The 18,034-nt window shown below is 36.3% G+C and overlaps 1 protein-coding gene across 1 annotated transcript; it reads right to left on the reverse strand.

The window, feature by feature from the left end:
• Window positions 1-3,337: 3,337 nt before the first annotated feature.
• Window positions 3,338-17,914, reverse strand: LOC135693472 (uncharacterized). The gene is made up of 3 exons (XM_065211970.2): window positions 15,433-17,914; window positions 9,597-14,645; window positions 3,338-3,757 (listed from the first exon to the last, which is right to left on the reverse strand). The coding sequence occupies exons 1-2, from the start codon at window positions 17,437-17,439 to the stop codon at window positions 14,277-14,279; spliced, it is 2,376 nt and encodes a 791-aa protein (XP_065068042.2). The 5' UTR covers window positions 17,440-17,914; the 3' UTR covers window positions 3,338-3,757; window positions 9,597-14,276.
• Window positions 17,915-18,034: the final 120 nt, after the last annotated feature.

The following is an 18,034-nucleotide window of genomic DNA, read 5'->3' on the forward strand; positions in this document are numbered from 1 at the left end:
GGGAAAGAGCCTGTATTTACCATAAATTCTCTTTTAAGCCCCCACCCCTTCCCATCAAATCAAAATTCACACTATATTTCTTCCAGTTTAGACGGATCCGAAGACAAAGATACAGTGTGCATTAAGCACGGGCCATGTGAGAGCTTTTTACCAAAATTACAGGCCGTTACTCAGAGGGATGAAGTCGACCTTTTCCAATGCTCGATTTCAGAAGGCGACATGGCCTAAGAAGATATTTTAGAATTTAAAAGTTACGACGATGACAATGACAATATCATTGCTGTAGAAGGCTGATTTTATAATGCTCTGTCAAACTTGAAAAGTCCTAACAGTATAGTTTATGACGTCTCCACTTCGGTACTCTATTGCTTTGGACACGAGATATAATTCTAAAAGCAAATCAGTCAAAGAACAAATCAGTCCAAGAGGCAAATCAGAATTCAAAGTTACCAAGGCAAATTCTTGCGTTAATCATTTCATACGTAAAAAGGCAGAGCAGTACTCTAGTAACAGAAGCTTCTCTGAGCGACCACTTTTTGGTTTGCTGCAATCGAAAGCTCGATGGAGCAGTAAAAATGTGACCAAAACTCTCAAGATGGCAAATTTTGATTTAAAGGCATTCCTGGCCAATGATTCTGGCATATGTTCGGAGCACATGCTTACTGAAACAGATGACATAGATCTCCTTGTGAGCAATTGGCCAAACCTATTTTTTTTATTATAGAGAAGCATGCCCCGATGACTAGGATGCATTTCTCAGAGACATACCACCCCAGATTGACAATGATCTGGAGAAGCTAATGCAGGCTGTAGAAGAGCTAATGCCTCTTCTTTTCAAAGGGAGGCTGCGCCCCCTCCTCTTTCTTCTAGGTGATTCTAAAAAAGCATGGCTAATTTTTGCCACGATCAAATCTTTGATTTAACCAAAGTTGAGCCTATTTTACTTTTTAACATTTGCATTAATGTGTGCCCTCCTGATAACTGAAAACTCCATAAATGCTGGCAGAAGTTTATCACTTTGAATTAGTCCAGAGGCAGAAGGGGGCGCATTGCCACCTGAGAAGGCCCTGTACCAGACTACCATCTAGACCAGTTTTTGGTGTAGAATTCGAATCTGGATGTTGATCGGGCATGAGAGGACGTTTTTCCGAGATACAGGGGGTTTCGTCCAAAAACTGGGATGCAGCCTGTGAAGAAGCTAACAATGGCCACAAGACGAGAAACTTTACCAGAGCATCTTTCTCTAGACCAATTTTTGGTGCAGAATTCGAACCTGAATGCTGATCTGGTGGGTGAGGTTATTTTTTCGAGATAAAGGGGTTTTGTCCAAACCTGGGACACAGCTTGTGAATGTGCTGTCAAAGACCACCCTCGGGGGAACTTTTCCAAACCAACTTTTCCCATACTAGTAGTTAGTGAAGAATTGTTGATCGGGTTGGAGATGATGCTTTTCCGAGATACGGTGTGCTTTGTCCAAAAACTGGGATAAAGCCTCTGAATATCATATGAATAGATCAAGTTGTATTTCTTATTCATGTTTAGCAAAAATATAATCTACAGTGGACCTAGAGTAGCACTGCTGTCAGCCCTTGGGCAATTTGAAATGTAGGGTCATTTTGTTTAGAAAAAGGAATTTGTTAATCAGTTTGATCTGTGATTTGTCTCACGACGTTCATAACTATAGCCATAACAGACTTATATGAGTTTCTACAGTACAGATTGTTAATTCAAGATGATAAGCTGCCATGTCGTTGAAATTCTCTTTCATCTCACTGTCAGTGAATGTTTTTGTGTGTTTATCATCTTCATCATTTGAAGAACTTTCTTGACAATAATCTGACTTAATCAATAGTTCTTCTTTTACTCGGTAACGTATGGTTTTTACCTCTAATCCATCGTATTTAAATTCAATTTGTGTTTAATCAGGCGCGGATTTAGTCTGTCGCACAGGACGCACTGGCGACAGTCAGAATTTCAGTTTCAGATTTTTTAAAGTGAAATCCAGTAAAATATTAATTCAAGTATTTTGTAAATCATTGCCCAAAACTGCTTGAGAGAAAGGGTCGGATAAACGAGCCACGCCTATTATAGCGCGTGGCTGGCAAAAATTCCGATGATCACGCCCTCTGACCCGTAGGTGGTCTTGTGCGACAGTCAAATTTTTAGCTAGATCCGCGCCTATGTTAGTTTTTATATTGCATAATTTATCGTGACAAAACTCTTGAGGTCTACGATGTGCACCAAGGTGACCTCTCCTGGTTTAAACCCTACCTTTCCAACCGAAAACAGTTTAGAAACACAACATTGTCAAACGTCAAAATAGAGATCTGGAACTCAAAGTTCCCGAAAATTAGCTTGAAGTGGTCAAAAAGCCGAAATACCTGGGTGTGCAAGCGGACTGCTCCTTGGATTGAAAAAAAAGGATCAAAGGAAGCTTCTAGCAAAGTTTCTAGCAAGAAGTTGGTTTTTAAAATCTACCAAAGCTATTCTTCCGAAAGAAGCTATGAAAACTTAATACACAGGTATTTTCCAGCCCCACTTTTGGTACTGCTGTTCCGTTTGGGGCTCTTCTGGTTTGACTCAGTGAAATCAGTTAGTTGCAAAAACTTCAAAACCGCGCTGCTAGAATAATAACAAACAGCAGCGTCGATACCCCAAGCAGATATTGAAAGGCTGGGATGGAAGACGACTGATGAACTTAATGCCAGTGAATCTAAAACCATGGTCTCAAAATCCATTAGCAAACTGGCACTATTATACTTGTGCGACTTTTTCATTCTCTCTGTTCATCACATAGCCTTTGCAACACGGGAACCGATTTTAGGTTACCAATGAAAATTTCAGCAAATAGTCAGAAATGCTTCTTTTATGGAGATGCAAAGCTATGGAGATGCAAAGCTATGGAGTAGCCTGCAGCCGAGTCTAATCTGGCAAACCCTCTCTCCATAGCTTCAGGAAAACCATTCGCAAAGAGAAACATTTTGCTTTTCTTTAGACTTTAAAATTTTGATTTATGATCGATAGGTTGTAAACATTGTAAATAAGGTTTAATAGCATAATTTCATTTATTGGTTTTTACTTTGTATCCTCGTAATCAATTTTTTATCTGACGGCCCCTTGAAAGCCAGTTTCCGCTAAAAGGCAACCGTCCTTAAAAGAATTGAATATGAAATATGGCGGTAAAACTTGCCCTTTTTGCTGTCACCCTTTTCCAAGCCGTACGTATCGCTATTGCAGAATACAGTTGATTTTCTTGAGGTGTTTTACACAGGATTGCTTTTCATTTAATGGATTTGCTATAAAGCTATTACAGAAAGACAGATGAAAACATGCAAAATCAGCTTTCAATCTCGTTTAATGGTAGTTACTTTTACATATTTCTACAATTCATGCGTTAGTTTAGAAAGTTATCAGAGTTGCAGGACATCATTTTTACATTGGCAACTCTTAATGGTTATCACAACTTGACATTTAATTAACTTGTTCATTTGTAATACGCTTCATCTCCCCGTAAAGAACATCTCTCCATGCACAAGGCCTTCGCCAGCACACAAACCTTGAATGAAAGCTCGTGTTGAATATCTTCATGATGTATACATTGTTCGAACTTTCCCCAGCATCCATTGGCACAGGGGCTTCTTTTAAAGAGATAACTGTCTTCAATTGGTTGTGCTCTTGTTGTGCCACATGAAATATAGAATATCAGGAAGGCAATGAGCAAACTCGTTGACAATAGTGTTCGTGCCATATCTGAACGCTAAAAAAAACAATGTAAAGAACATAACTAACATTGAAGAGAAATAAAAGTGAAATAAGAACAATGAGAACGAGAGAATTGGAGGATGCTGCAGTCGTTTCGTTGTATTGCCAGCTGACGCGTCTTTGTTCCTTAGTTAGCTGAAATTCGAAATTCCATGTCAACACAATTTCGTCTCGTTTCAAAGCTAGCTGCGCATTCATATTGTAAAGTGCAAATTTTATATCCGGCTGACAGTTATTTCATTTTGCCTTTTCGTCCCAGTAAAAAAATCTCCAGCTTGCAAGATTCTCTCTCGCAAACGCAAAAATATTTCATTTTACGGCGAAGTGAAATTTTTCTTCGCAGTTTCACACTTCTTTTGAAGAAAATATCGGAAAAGAATTAGCTGCTCGTTACTTTTCAACGCATTCAATGTTTTTGTAAACTGACTTGTGTTACTGGCATGACTTCTATTAAATGTTGCGCTAATGCAGTTGTTTAACAAAGAAGTTGAAGCGATGCCTTTTTACATAAGAATATTTTGAATGAAAGAAACTACCACTCCTCTTGTCCATATAAACAATATCTTTATTTCGTACACGCATAACTCCAAAATCTCTTGCGTCTGGGTATAGCTATTTACCCTGTCTTTTTCATTTCAAAATATAAAATTATCAAAGAAATTTGAAAACCAGTAGAAAGGTCCTTATTTAAAACAATGAGATATTAATCAAATACAAAAGGATAACTGATCACATGCTCAATTTAAAAAATTTCAGAAACTATTATGTTAAAGGAAAAGTTGAATTTTTCTTTCTAAATATTTTGACAGTCAAATTTCTCAAAAGAAAAAGGCACAACCAAAGATTCTGGCGAGTATAGCCCTGGTAAATGAGCAATGGGTAATCATAGACTCTAGGGTAACAAAGACTCAAGGGAGAGGCAATTGGGAAGAAAAAAGAAAGGAAAGATGCTTTCTTTTTCGCACTTTCTCTCCTTGTTCTTACTAGATTTGATTCTCTGAGGCTCTGGTGCCCCCAGGGTAGTGATTTCGGCAACATAAAACACTCGATTTGCCTGTTTTATCATTGGCCTGTTATTTTCTTCAATCATATTTCTGTGGTCCGGTGCTAGACCATCACAGGCCAACAGCAAACATGGTTAAGAGAAAGTGGAACTCGATATTTGATTCGCCCGTTTAACGGTTGGCATGTCATTTTCTCTAAACAGATTCCATCGCCCACTGCTACACAATGATAGACAGACAATTGTCTGCTTCTCTCCATGCAATTGTATTTTTTTATTTTGGACTTAATTATGAGCTATTTCTATATTGATGACTTTATACAGATATGTCGAACAGTATGCTAGGGATAGGATAAGAAACACATAGATTGCTACCCATTGAACTGAGGATGTATCGGAAAATCAAGCGACAATAGAGTTCTCACGTGAAAGAACACCATAAAATACTCCCATATATGCAAATCAGTTAAATTTGTCAAAAATTAGGTGAGCTATTGTCAATTTAGTTTGCTAACAGATTACTGTTATTTTGGCTCAGTTCATAAAGTTATGAACTGAGACCAAATTAGAAAGGTTTGATGGGGCCAGAGCTTGTGCTCATTTGCATAATTCTCAGCCAATTCGTTATACCTTCAACTGATTTTGCAGATTTAGAGGTTTTTCAATATGGTCTTTTAGGTTATGTGAAAAATTTAAAAATTCTAAGAATAGATTTTTTTGACGTCATCACTTGACAACTTTATAGCGGCAACTTTATAGTAAATGAAGTGTTAAATGCATAAAAATCGCTTATACCTTTCCGTTGACAAAAAACAACTCATCAGTCGCAGAAAAACACGGAAATCAATGCTGAATCAGTGACAACGAAGATAATGTATATTTACTGACGAAGATTGCACATAGTTTATAAGTGATGCAGCTGCAGGTGCGAGATTAAGCTAACTAAACGGCGGATGTAACTTGTGCGGAAATCTAAAATTATATACAATGTGAACTAAGATTATTTATATCGGCAAAATAGCAAAAGCCTTTTCGCTACTCTTATAAGAAGGAACCGACCGAGAGAGCTGTTTCATCTAGCAAAGCTTACCTGCTTGGGATTGGGGATGGGTGCCCCCCCCCCCCAATTAAATATGACTTAAATCACTCTTGCCTGGCCAGAATATAACCCATCGGATTGGCTCTTCCAAAGAGAACAAGTACTTTGCTTTATATGAATCAGATGCTTCACAGTCTAGCTTTTTAGGGTAGTGTAATTTATTCAAAGAGAACTCGGCTTGTCCAAAGAGAACAAGTATGGCTACTTTGCTTTTTATAGGGATCATATGCTTCACAGTCTAGCTTCTAGGATAGTTAGATTGAATTGATCTATGTCAAGGTCCCAAATGTCGATTAGCTTGTCATAGCTGCGAAGATTTGCCAGCTTTAACTGATGCGAGTTTACGCTTTGGGAACTAGAGCCCCAAACCGCACCAAAACATTTTCCTAAAGTAGTTAGTTTTATTTGAAATGGTCGCCTGGCCAGATAAATGAAACATCGAGATAGATCATCATATTTTGTTAGATAATTTTTTTTAAAATTCGTTTGACCACTATTTCATATTTCATACTAAATTTATTGCTGTTTAACATTTCATGCAAGCATTGTTTGTTAATTTTTTGTTGTTTTGATTCGTTGGGTCAGAACTTATCCGAGTTATTAGTAATTTTTCAACACAGTAGTAAGTCAACTTCGTGTTTGCTTTTCTGACGCCAAACTCACGGAAGACGTGTTCAAAGTAATTTGAATTGACAATCATTCAGTCTCACTTTCAAAAAAAGGTAAACTGATCCGATTAAGACCAGATCCAACCGTTTACACAGGATCCGGTCCACATCGGACCTTTACGTTATCAGCTCCCTATCAGCTTTGAAGGCGATCCTAAAAGTATTCTGATAGTGGATCCAAAAGTTTACGGATCCACCAGTTCCCGTGTCAGGGAAGAACTCCCCGTACTCTTTTGGATCCACTCTCGTGTAAACGGGGTCTTAATCAAAGCTATCGCGTAAACGGGTGAAGCGGTCTTGAACAAAAGCGTGCAAATTAGTTTGCTTTGTCTGGTTTGCGAGATTTCCTCATCAAGTGTTTCAAACTTTTAATAATGGTCCCTGCCAACGCAATATAAAGCGTGGATCAGATGCTTCATTGACTAAGTCGAGATTTGAGCATCAGATTGGCGAGGCTTACATTGGCAACTTACCCTAGTTTTCTATGTCCTTAAAATGTCTTTATATACCTAAAAGATTTATCCAAAGAACACTAAATCGTGTTGACAAATAAACGGTTTGACGCTACACGTTTCAAAAAGTATAATCGTTTGTGAATATTGAAAGTTTTGAAGCATAATCCTTTGCGAATATGTGGTGTAAAAATCCGTTTTAGCAGTTGTTTTTGTAGATACTAAACAGCAAAGCTGGGCATAGTGAGAATTATCTAAATACTGCTGTCTCTGGAGTGCACGCATGGCTAGCTGAGCCTATTTGTAACTTCCCAGTATAAATTAAAAGGCATTAGATCGACTTTTTTAAGAATATACACCTGTTGTTGTTTAATGAGAAGTTTGTTATCTGAGGACTATCAGACGAAAGCTTTGGTATGTCCGAAAATGTTTACTTTTTTAAAAGCCATTTTCAAGAAACTTATGTAATTCTCAGGACTAATATTTTGTTATTTTTTGTAATGAATGAGTTATATGCATGGGGGGGGGGTTGGGAGGGGTGGAGGGGGGTAGCTGCTTGTTTTCCCTGCAGAAATATTTTGCCCTGGCAAAAGTAAAAAATATGGGCAACTGGCCCTCGATTTATGTGCTCATCTGGACCTGGACATATCTCAGCCAGTTCGTAATACTTTTAACTGATTTTGCAGATTTAGAGGTATTTGTTAATACTCTTTCATTTTATGGGGTAAAAATTCGAAAATTCTAGAAATAAATTTTTTGACTTCATCATTTGACAACTCTATTCATTAATCCGTATTGTTTACTTGATCTTTGCCACGCTATTCAATTTACTCATCACCTTTACTCGCCCTTCCTATCTTTTGTTTTTCTCACATCATTCGTGTCATATTCAGCAATAAATTTCTGTAGTTAAGTATGTTAAGTTATAAGCAATTTAAATTCAGAGATCAGTTAGAATCAAGAAACGCAGTAGTCACATCGTCTCCTCTCTGGCTTCATGTTCTCTGCACGTAAAATAAGACGCAACATTGGTTAGAAATGACACGTTTTCCATGGATGGTTTTATTAGCGAACGATTCGCTTCAAATAATAAAACAACAATGCGCAATTCGCGTTATACTAAAGATAAGAGAAATAGCAACAACAGAGATTTCTGCTTCAGGGTTTCTTTTGGCCTCACAAATGCCTGGCCCAAAATGGGCTCCTCTAAGAGTGATTGTTACTTTTAGTCGTGCCAAGTTTCAGATTTCTGTTATCACAGTTTTTCAAAACCAATTTTTTTCAAAAATAAGTTGTAATTACTTCCAACCTGAGGCACGAAGAAAATCGCTGGAACAGATTATCTTTCTTCAAAATCTCGTAAGTTTCAGGATACGTATATGAATTTCTTGCTAAGAAGATATTGCAGAAAAGAATATCGATGTTAGGTTCTTGATAAGGTATATGAAAGACAAAGAGAGATCCGAAAACCTCTATAAAAAATATATCAACAATATAATTAAATCATGTATCTTCCTATTTCATCGATTGTTTGCCTTCCTGACGCTATCGATGAGAATCACACGAACAAAACGAAAAGGGAAAATGAATTTTAATTGCAGTTATATGAGCGAACGTCTACAAGCAGCGTGTAATTTTCCAACATCGAGGAAAGAATGATGTTCTTTCGTAGAATTTCAAAAAAAGTATTTGAGTTGATATTGCCAAAAATTTATGGTGAATAAGCTATTTGAAAATTACTTCAATATCTCACAAAATTATTCAGCAGTCTCTTGCAATTTTGAATACCTGAAGCATGAATGTTTCCAATTTTAAGCATTCATTCACATGCAAAGATGATACGAATGCGTAACGAGCAGAATCTTCCGTTGAAGAATGAGACACTGATGCATAAGATGAAACATATTGTTTCTTCATGACAGCCTTAACTTGGACTACGATGTCCTGGCTATGGATATTGTGATGAAATGTTGCAAGGTAAAATAGCATGCATGCAGAGCTCTTAAAAGTATGATTGTTTGGGTGAACGAAAATGCTTGCTCTTTTATTAATTTCAGCTCTTTTGGTTTCAGTCCTTCAAAAAATTATTTGAAGTAATCTAATAAAAGGTGGCCTGAATTCTGGTAATTAATTGACTTTGATGCGTGTTGACTTTTTATGCCAAGATTTTGAGGAAGACTGAAACGTTTATAAACCTATTTATTCCTCACACATCCGAGAAGCTGGCGCGTTTTCTCTTTGCTCAAATCTGTAATTGATCTACAAACCACAGTTTTTCTTATATATTGTTTCTGGCCACCTTGCAAGAAGCAATCTTACTTAAGTCTCGCCTCACTTTTGCCAACTAAGAACCCTTCTAAATAATCTTTGAATTCGAAAGAATTCAGCAATTCCAATAGGGTATTCAATGGGCATTAAATGCATCGTCTTTTCTTACACTCCTAGCTCTAAATATTAAAAGTAATTTAAGGCTGCCTAAAATGTTATCAAACAGAAAAATATATTTATTTCTCTAGTCGTAAATAGACAGGGTACGATAACTTCGGATTTGTGCATCAGAAATGTGAATTTTATTAAAAAAGATTTCAAAAGTTAAATACAATGTCACCTACCGTCAAGTACCAAAGTTTAAAAGAGAGTTTGTCTGTAAGATGATCTTGCGAGGTAATAAGAACGTTGCTTCTCCTTCTTAAATCTGCAGCTGACATAATGCGAAATTTGTTCAGGCCTGCTGCTTTTATATGCAATCTTCATTGCAACTTGCATTCTGCACTCAAGCCTCACTTCCGCTCTGTTGCCATGTGTGATGAAGCTAATAATGCTCGCTTTTATATTGCGCATGCAAAAACGCGACCAATATGGATTCCGTCCACATGCTGCCTTAGGAGATTTTGTGGCATATATAATGAGAAACATTCAGCTGCTCAAAGTAGTACAGGACCTAGTTAAGGAGTATTTGTCATCACTACAACAAGTTTTACAACCATTGTGATTTTCTTTGCGTAGGACACAAGGTTTGCACAGTGTCATCAAAGAAAAATGATCCAATTAGTTAATAACGAAAATCGGAAAGCACCTTTGCATTTCAAATTGCAATGCAACTATCAAAACGGCTAAGGAATATTTCCTGAAAAGACAGTCCAATGTTTGCCACCTTGACTCCACATGTTTTAATCGGATAGGCACACAGCTGATTTGATTTGTGCATGAACAAATAGTTGTTTTTAGCAATTATCAATATTGTCAGGGAAGCAAGTTGAAAGGAAAATCGTTTGTGCACAATTTTAAATGCAATTTGTCAAAAATTTATTCAATCATGGATTTTTATTTGCTTCCTAATGCAATCAGAACATAGCCATTGTAATGAAACTGGTTGCAGATGTCTCAACCTTTGCAACCAGTATGAGTTGAACCAGAATGACCCCAAGAAATATTTCCTTTGTTACTTAAATTGTTTGTTAAGTTGTTTCAATTTCCACTACAAAAGTTCATTGTGATGCTACGTAGGTGTTGTCATGGGTGGGACAATATATTTTAGCCAATTTAGCAGCATTCTTGTAAATCATCTATATTTTTGAAGACAGACAAATCCAAGAAGCTGAGACAAGAAAACTTGGTGTTTTCTCTTTCCTTTCAATAATAACTTTGTTGAATGCATGTCTTTGAAGCACGAATGCTAGAACTACTAGTCAAAGTTGATTTGGAAAAAAAAGGAGGACATTCGAATTTACAAGAGCAACGTAAATTAGAAATTTACATTTCTTCCAACAATTTTGTCCGTGACTGTAAGTTTGAGTACTGATTCACTTGCAGTGGAAAGGTGTTTGGACTTGATATTTATTCTCTTTTGGTTTTTTGAGATATGACCGCCTTTGTAAAATCATCTCGTTGGGCCTCGTTGATTACCTTTACAACAATGTCTCAAGGATCACCGATTATAACGAGGAAAGTGTGATAATAGCGATACCTACTCCTGTTTTGTGGCATACTCTAGAGTGCTCGTTTGTATATAGAGAACTTTTGCTGCAAATACTTCTACCCAAAGGTGAAGCTGCAAAAGATAATGCCATGAAGTAAAAAATAGTATCGCGTGTAAAAAAATAATTTTTTTCTTTATAGGTAGGAAGACAACTCATAAAACTTAAAATTGAGTTGAGCTTTGTATAGTGTTGTTTTCATATTATCCACTTTGTTAGTAAAACGAGCTCCCACGACCCCATAAGTAACCAAAAGCTTGCAAGCAAAGATACGTCTGCCTTACTTTGGTAGTTATTTATTTTCAGCATACAATTTAAATTTGAAACCTTGTACAAACATGCTGGGTATTATTATAGTGCCTACATCGCTCTTAAATAGAGTTTACTCGCACAGTTTTTGACCAAGTCGGTCGTACACTCTTTCCTTTTCAAAATTGTGTCGCGTAAATTTGTAAACAGGTTTTCCATGTTAGAAGAATTTGTCATTCATATATATTTGAAATCCTAATACGAGTCTTAAGCTAGCATTTCGATAATGTAAAAACCAAGAGTTGTTTTTTTTGTGTTACAGAATATAAAGTTTAGAATCCAGATCTCGGGTCCTCCTTGCATCAAAATCTTGGTAAGTTATATGCATTTTACACTTGTATCCTAGGACTATAATTTAAAGCCCTTGGAATGTATCCTACAATCCATAATTTCATGGTGGTTGTTAATCGCCTGCTTTTTAGAAGCTTCTACCGAACCTGAAGTCAAGAGTTTAACAAACCTACCATTACTGAAGTCAATCCCTTACATGCTGAAAGAAACCGTCTTTGTCAAAGCGATTCATTTGCACTGCTAGCTGTTGATACTCTGCATTCTCTTTACTCTCTGCATATATTTCTGATATTAATAGTTTTTCCTTGCAAATTTTTAGCGGGCTCGTTGACATTCATTGTGCGACCCCCCCCCCCCCGGCCCTCCCTTTTATTTTTGGGTCCTTCTGTTGCTTCGATTCGACTCAACTTTTTGATAGTCCGTAGTAACAGTATCATGCATAAAATTACTCTACTTATCTTCTTAATCTTAAATCTGAAACTGAATATTAAAATTGGCGTTACCACTATTCTCAAATCTCCTGAAGGGTGTAACACCAAAATCCAGTCTTTATCTCTCCCCCCCCCTCTCCGATAGCAACTCCGTTTATATTTTAGTTTTATTTGATGATTTTCCTGTTTCAAATCACAGAGATACAAGCCCCATACAATCCCCCAGATATTCATTGGATTTTAAGGCTTTTTCAAATTTTCTGTCAAGATTACAAAACATTGTGTAGAATCAAGTGGAATCAAGCTGTGAGGTGATATCTAAACGCCATTTTGCTTAATTAAATCAAGCAATAAAAAGCCTATAGAAAATCGCCCACCTTATTTCATTTATTAAAAATTCATCAAATTAGTTTATACATAGTTTACACCATCAAAATCAACACACCTGAGCTTTTTACTTGGCTTAAGCAAATAAGATTTGCTGTATTCAATATATGTTTGGTGTAAATGGCATTTAATTAGTAAGGTAAATGTGTCATAAGGCCTGAAGCCCTAATGACAGTGAAAATTGATTAAAAATTGCAATTTTTATGAAACTAATTTTTTGTCTTCTACAATCTGTAGGACAATTTGCATCCAAGTATAATTTGATTTTGTAGCATAGCCCCAAACTTTTGCCCATTCCTCGAAAAAAAGGAAATGTAAATTCTAACTTTGATAAATTTTAAAGCGAAGTATACCTAAAGAATCTCAAATTTAAGGAATGGATCTGAAGTAATCATGCCATTTGGTCAGCAAAATTGTTAATTGATCGCTGTAAAAAGGCATTGGTCTTCATTTACAAATGTCCTTGTTTAGTTGGTAAGGTTTAATTTTCTTGACCCTCCACAACCAAATTCTGAAAGATCCAGGTATGATGTTGATGATGTCCTGTTATTTTGACATCTTTGGTTGAAATTCCATGAAAATTGCTTGTTTGGTAAATTTGAATTTATGTGAGAGCGCAGCGCAGGAGCCGATCAGACTAAAAACAGCAAGACTGTTGCTCAATAATAGTAAGCAAAGGAGTTGGGGTTGGGCCCAAATTTCCCAGTTGGGTGGGCCTACAACTCCTTTTCTCCTGGTTGATGAATCATAGAATTACAACCAACCTGTTTAATAAATTTCTAGCTCTTGCTTTTTCATTTAATATAGAATTTGTACATACATTTGCCCCCTTTGGTTCTTCCACTGTAAAGCTGCCTGGAAGTAATTTTATAATTTTCTCGTATACTTTTTCGGATTTCTTGTCTAGCCAAGGGTATATCTTTTTGCAATTTTGGTCAAGCCAAGTCTAGCTCATATTTGACAATATTGGCCTAGCGAACTGCTTTTGAAAGTAGGAATTTCTTCCTGCCAAACCTCCCCCACGATTTGGCCTTGGGCATGACCTTTCCTTCCATGCATTCATATACATATATAGATACCACCCCTCTCTAAGTATATATAATTTGGGGATGCTACCCTTGAAAAGCATCAATAATACTTCTTCTCTAATGGCATAATTGCCAAATTGTTGATCACTTAGACACAAGCAACTGGTTTTTAAACTTTCCGGCCGAAGTAAGAAGAATTAAGCTTTCTTCAAATCTAGTATAGCACTTGTATGACTAAAGGGTAAAAGCCCCAAAGGACTAAAATGAATCCTTTAGTGGTTTAGATGATTCAACTAGTATTTAACAACACTGCTTGTTTCTAAAAATCTCATTGTATGAAGAATTCTGTTTTAAATGTGGACAAAAATTGGAATTACAATTGCCATTAAATTACTTAATTACTATAAATATAATTCTAAATTTTGTGGAATTACTAAAGTTTATTTTGCTTTCTTACCACCTTGCTTTCTTACCATCTAGCTCCCATTCCACATGACTCTGAATATTTTTTCCCGAAGATCAGATATTTTTTTGTATTATAAACAGAAGGGAAATGACGGCTTTAACAAGGTACTTGACCCCCATATTCACTGGGCTTGGCCCACAACTCAAAAAGCCCTAATCTTGCCATTGTATTTGTGAGCCTTTGAGCATTCAAGTACTTATCGGAACATTGTTCTAGAAATTTCTAATTTGCCACTTTATAACCCCTCAAAATTAACTATGTGATTGGAGATTATGCTTTGTTCCTAGATGAAGGCAACAGAATATCAATGTCTTATAAATTGTGAAAAAATGACAAAAGTGGCAATATACAACTAGGAAAAACTTGTAAACCTGAGCAAAACTTGCTTGAAATTCAAAATTTCTTAGAAAAGCATTGCAACAGTCCCACTGGTGGCAGCTTCTGTAAATAATGTGTCATTCCTATTGCTCTGTGACATTCCATTTGTTGACTTTTCATCAGATGAAGCAACAGGTGAATTACTTGGTTGCATTTTAGTTAAAGCACTCCTCTCTCTTTCAAGGCTGTTTGAAAGGTTAATGAAGCTGTTTGGGACATATGATTGGAAATCACTGGGACTACTGCCAGTACCAAATGCATCATCAATGTTTGTAATAGAATCATCATTGATAGTAGCATGAGCTTCATCATAAATCTGAACAGCAGCGATCTCTGATGGATACATGTGGACTTTCTCCAAATCCCCAGTTGAAAAAGAAACCCTCATTTTTTTCTAAAACGAGGAACAGAAAAATTGTCTAACTACAAAACAATAAACTATTCTAAATCAATCACTTCAATCTTTATTTACATTTTTTGGAAATGTTTACTAATTCATAAACATCCATTAAATCTTTCCAGCCCCATTAGGATCTTCTAAACATTAAAATCTAGCATATTAAGATTTTCTCAAAGAAGAATACTATTACTTATCAATTTGTCAACATAAGTCAATTAAACTCTTTGCAAATAATAACAGAATATTTTAAGCCTAGGAAACAACCTGTTATGGATAAATATTCCCAGTGCTGTAGTGCTAGGGGGGCCCAAGAGGGGCTGAGCTCCTCTTTTTAATGCCAAAATTTAACCAATTTCTATTTTTGCTATTGTTTTAGCAACATTGTGTGCAAGAGCCCCCCCCCCCTTGTTACTTTGGTAGCACTACATCATTGAATATTCCGTTTATACATTATCAGTTATCAGTGATGGATTAAGCCCAAAGTGGGCCTGATGTTGCAGATTAAAAAGAGCCTATTATTGAAAGCAAAAAAAGAACCTATTCAGCTTTAGGAAAATTCTTGTCTTTAACCATCAGGGTCTATTTCAGGAATAGGCCTAATGATGCAGAGCCAATATAATGACCCTAAATCTGACTCTGTGCATTCTCTTTAGTTAAGAAGGCTTAGGGTTAAGGACAAAACACAAGATAGACAGTTTGGTTAAGAATTTAATCATCTAGACGGTTTTAATTATATTCCTGGTAATATGTTAACAAGAGATGCATAAAAGTTGCCTCATACCTTGCCACCTTTCTTTCCTTTGCTGCTGAGAGAGGAGACGAGACCAGTAACAGGTTTTTCAAAATATACTTTAGGGGCGACAAGTTCTCTTCTGTCTGCATCATACTTCCCTGGCTTTTTATTTGTTAAAGCTTTAGGCCTTTCATCTTCTTGCTTTGAAATAGTATTTCCAACGCTATGTTTGTTTATTTTATCTGATTTAGGTACACATTCAGATGGCTCATCAAGATTTGTGACAGGAATATGTGATCCATCTCCATTGGAAACTGGCATCATATCATCAAGGTTTGTAACAGGTATAGGTGCAATTACATCCAACTTTCTTTTTTCTTTTGTTTTCTGACCATCAGTCAACCTCAAATTGTTCTGTACATCTAGTTTATGAGCACCTAAGTCTTTGTTCTTGCTAGAATGTAACTGTTTTTCTCTTTGTTCACCAGTTCTTATTATCATTTTGTTTATTTTTTTTTCATAATTCTGCAAAGTTGATGGAGCAATGACATGATCTATTCCAAAAGTTTCTACAGAATTGTCTTCATCCTGCAATTTTGCTCTATTTTCTTTCTTACCTTTACTATCGATTCCACTATTTACATATTTCAGTTGATCTTCTTTTGATGTTATGGGCTCTTTCTTGAATATATTCAAAAGTGCTTTGTAATTATTGTCTTTAATGGGCAAAGTGTTTTTATTTTCTCTTGTATCATTAGATTCCTTCAAAGGTATTCCATTTGCATGAACACTTTCAAATGATATTTCTTTGAAGCTACTGTCTTTTGAATCAACATCACTGTGTCCGGTCTCTGTCTCCTTGTGCTGAGTAAAATTTAGCTCATTTTCAGCATGCTCTCTGATGTCATTAGGTTGTTCTGATATATGTTCAATTAGAATACTCAATTGCTTATCATTTCCATTGGGTAATGGCGTATTCTCATCACTTAATATGGTGTCAACTTGAGCTGTGTTTTTATCAATGTTTCTATTTGATAAATCAATTTTTGCCTTCTTGTCACCATTTTCTAAGTGCTCGAATGATTGGCACCTTTCCGAAATAGATGGCCATGAATTTTTTCCCTCTTTATACTCCTTCACTGATTCTGCCTTTGCCTTTTCCTCGATAACTGGTCTTTTTCTTAGGTCCTCAATTTTAGGACTTTCACTATCGAGTTTATTCCCCTTTTCTTTGTGATTAAGGGTTTGACTTCTCTGGAGAAGAAATGATGGTGTTTCAGCTTTTTTTGTATCATTAGAATCTTCCTTACCCTTCTGATTTCTAGTCTCTCTGTTGCTAATATTAGAATTATTATCAGCAGATGCAGTCAAATTTCTTCTCCATGGGACTTTGGCAATTGGTGATATATATGCCTTAGGCCTTTCCTTAAAAGGAGCAGCCATTTCAGCATCCAATTTTAAAACCGATTCTTGACTTATAATTGGCATAGACATTGGTCTTGCCTTCTTAATACTCCCTCGAAGTTTCACAATATTACTATCAGAAACATTATTCGAATTAGTCTCAAACTCAAGTCCTCCTTCTTTTCTTGGCTGTAAAGGTTTATTGCTTTTTATTTCTTCAACTTCTTCTTTCAAGTTTTGACACAACTTTCCTTCAAAGAGGTTTGACAATCTTTTTTTCCCAATTTTATCTCTAGAAGTGTGTCTGAGTTTCACACCAAAAGCAGTGAATACTGCCAATTCTTCCTCTGGTGAAATCAGTGCTTCTGATAATTTTATATCATGAATTTCCTGAATATCATGTGAAACAATACTACTACCATAGTTGTTATCAGTGTTTGCAACTGAATTCTTGCTTGAGCTTTCACTAGTTCCATCAGGACCGCGTCTATCTTGATAAATATAATGTTTGTCCTTAGGAGTGGCATCAACTAACTCGAGAGGGTCTACGGAAGCTCGGCGCATCCATTGTTGACGTACTGATCGTGGAATGATATGCTCATAAATTACATTGTCACTGGCAACGGGCAATTTTTTCGCTGTAAATGCCATACTTAAATAGTTACGAACCGGCTTTAATAAGGGCACTAACTATTGTGAACTCAAACGCAATTAGGCCCACTGATCGGAAATGAAATAATGGCCCTGCTCCCGAAAATTTCTTTCAGCTAACGAGCTCTGGGTGTATGTAATTTACCAGTATTTAACCAGAATTCACAGCTCTTGTGAGATATTTCCATGCAATAATACAGTCTGAGTGACGAATCTTGAAAAATTTACGGTTCATTTACATCCCACTTTCCGTAATCCATAGCAACAGAACAGGACACAATAGTGAACAGTTATCTGTAAAACGTACTTGCAACAGCCTCTGCCAATAAAATTCAAATGCATAAATATCTGCTAGTCTGCCTGTTCACGATTGTAATCCTTCGAAAAATCAACTCAAAGACTAAGGGTTTACAACTTATGAAGTGAACGCCATTCCACCATTAATATTTTAACAAGGGAGTGGACACAGGGGACCTTAAAACCATAAACAATGTCAAGTGCTGATTCAGTTCAGCCCCCCTCCCTAAACAACTTTTTTCAACTGAGTTCAACAATAAATGCAAAGCAACTTTTGCAAAGTGCAAAACTACATGCA

Source organism: Rhopilema esculentum, chromosome 11, assembly GCF_057945365.1.
Source record: "Rhopilema esculentum isolate cy_ngs chromosome 11, ASM5794536v1, whole genome shotgun sequence".
NCBI lineage: Eukaryota > Metazoa > Cnidaria > Scyphozoa > Rhizostomeae > Rhizostomatidae > Rhopilema > Rhopilema esculentum.

Excerpts from the sequence above, each read along its gene's own strand:
- LOC135693472 (XM_065211970.2), bottom strand. The coding sequence starts at position 17,439 with ATGGCATTTACAGCGAAAAAATTGCCCGTTGCCAGTGACAATGTAATT. Across the intron at positions 14,646-15,432 it reads AAGGAAAGAAAGGTGGCAAG|AAAAAAATGAGGGTTTCTTT; the intron begins GTATGAGGCAAC and ends TCCTCGTTTTAG.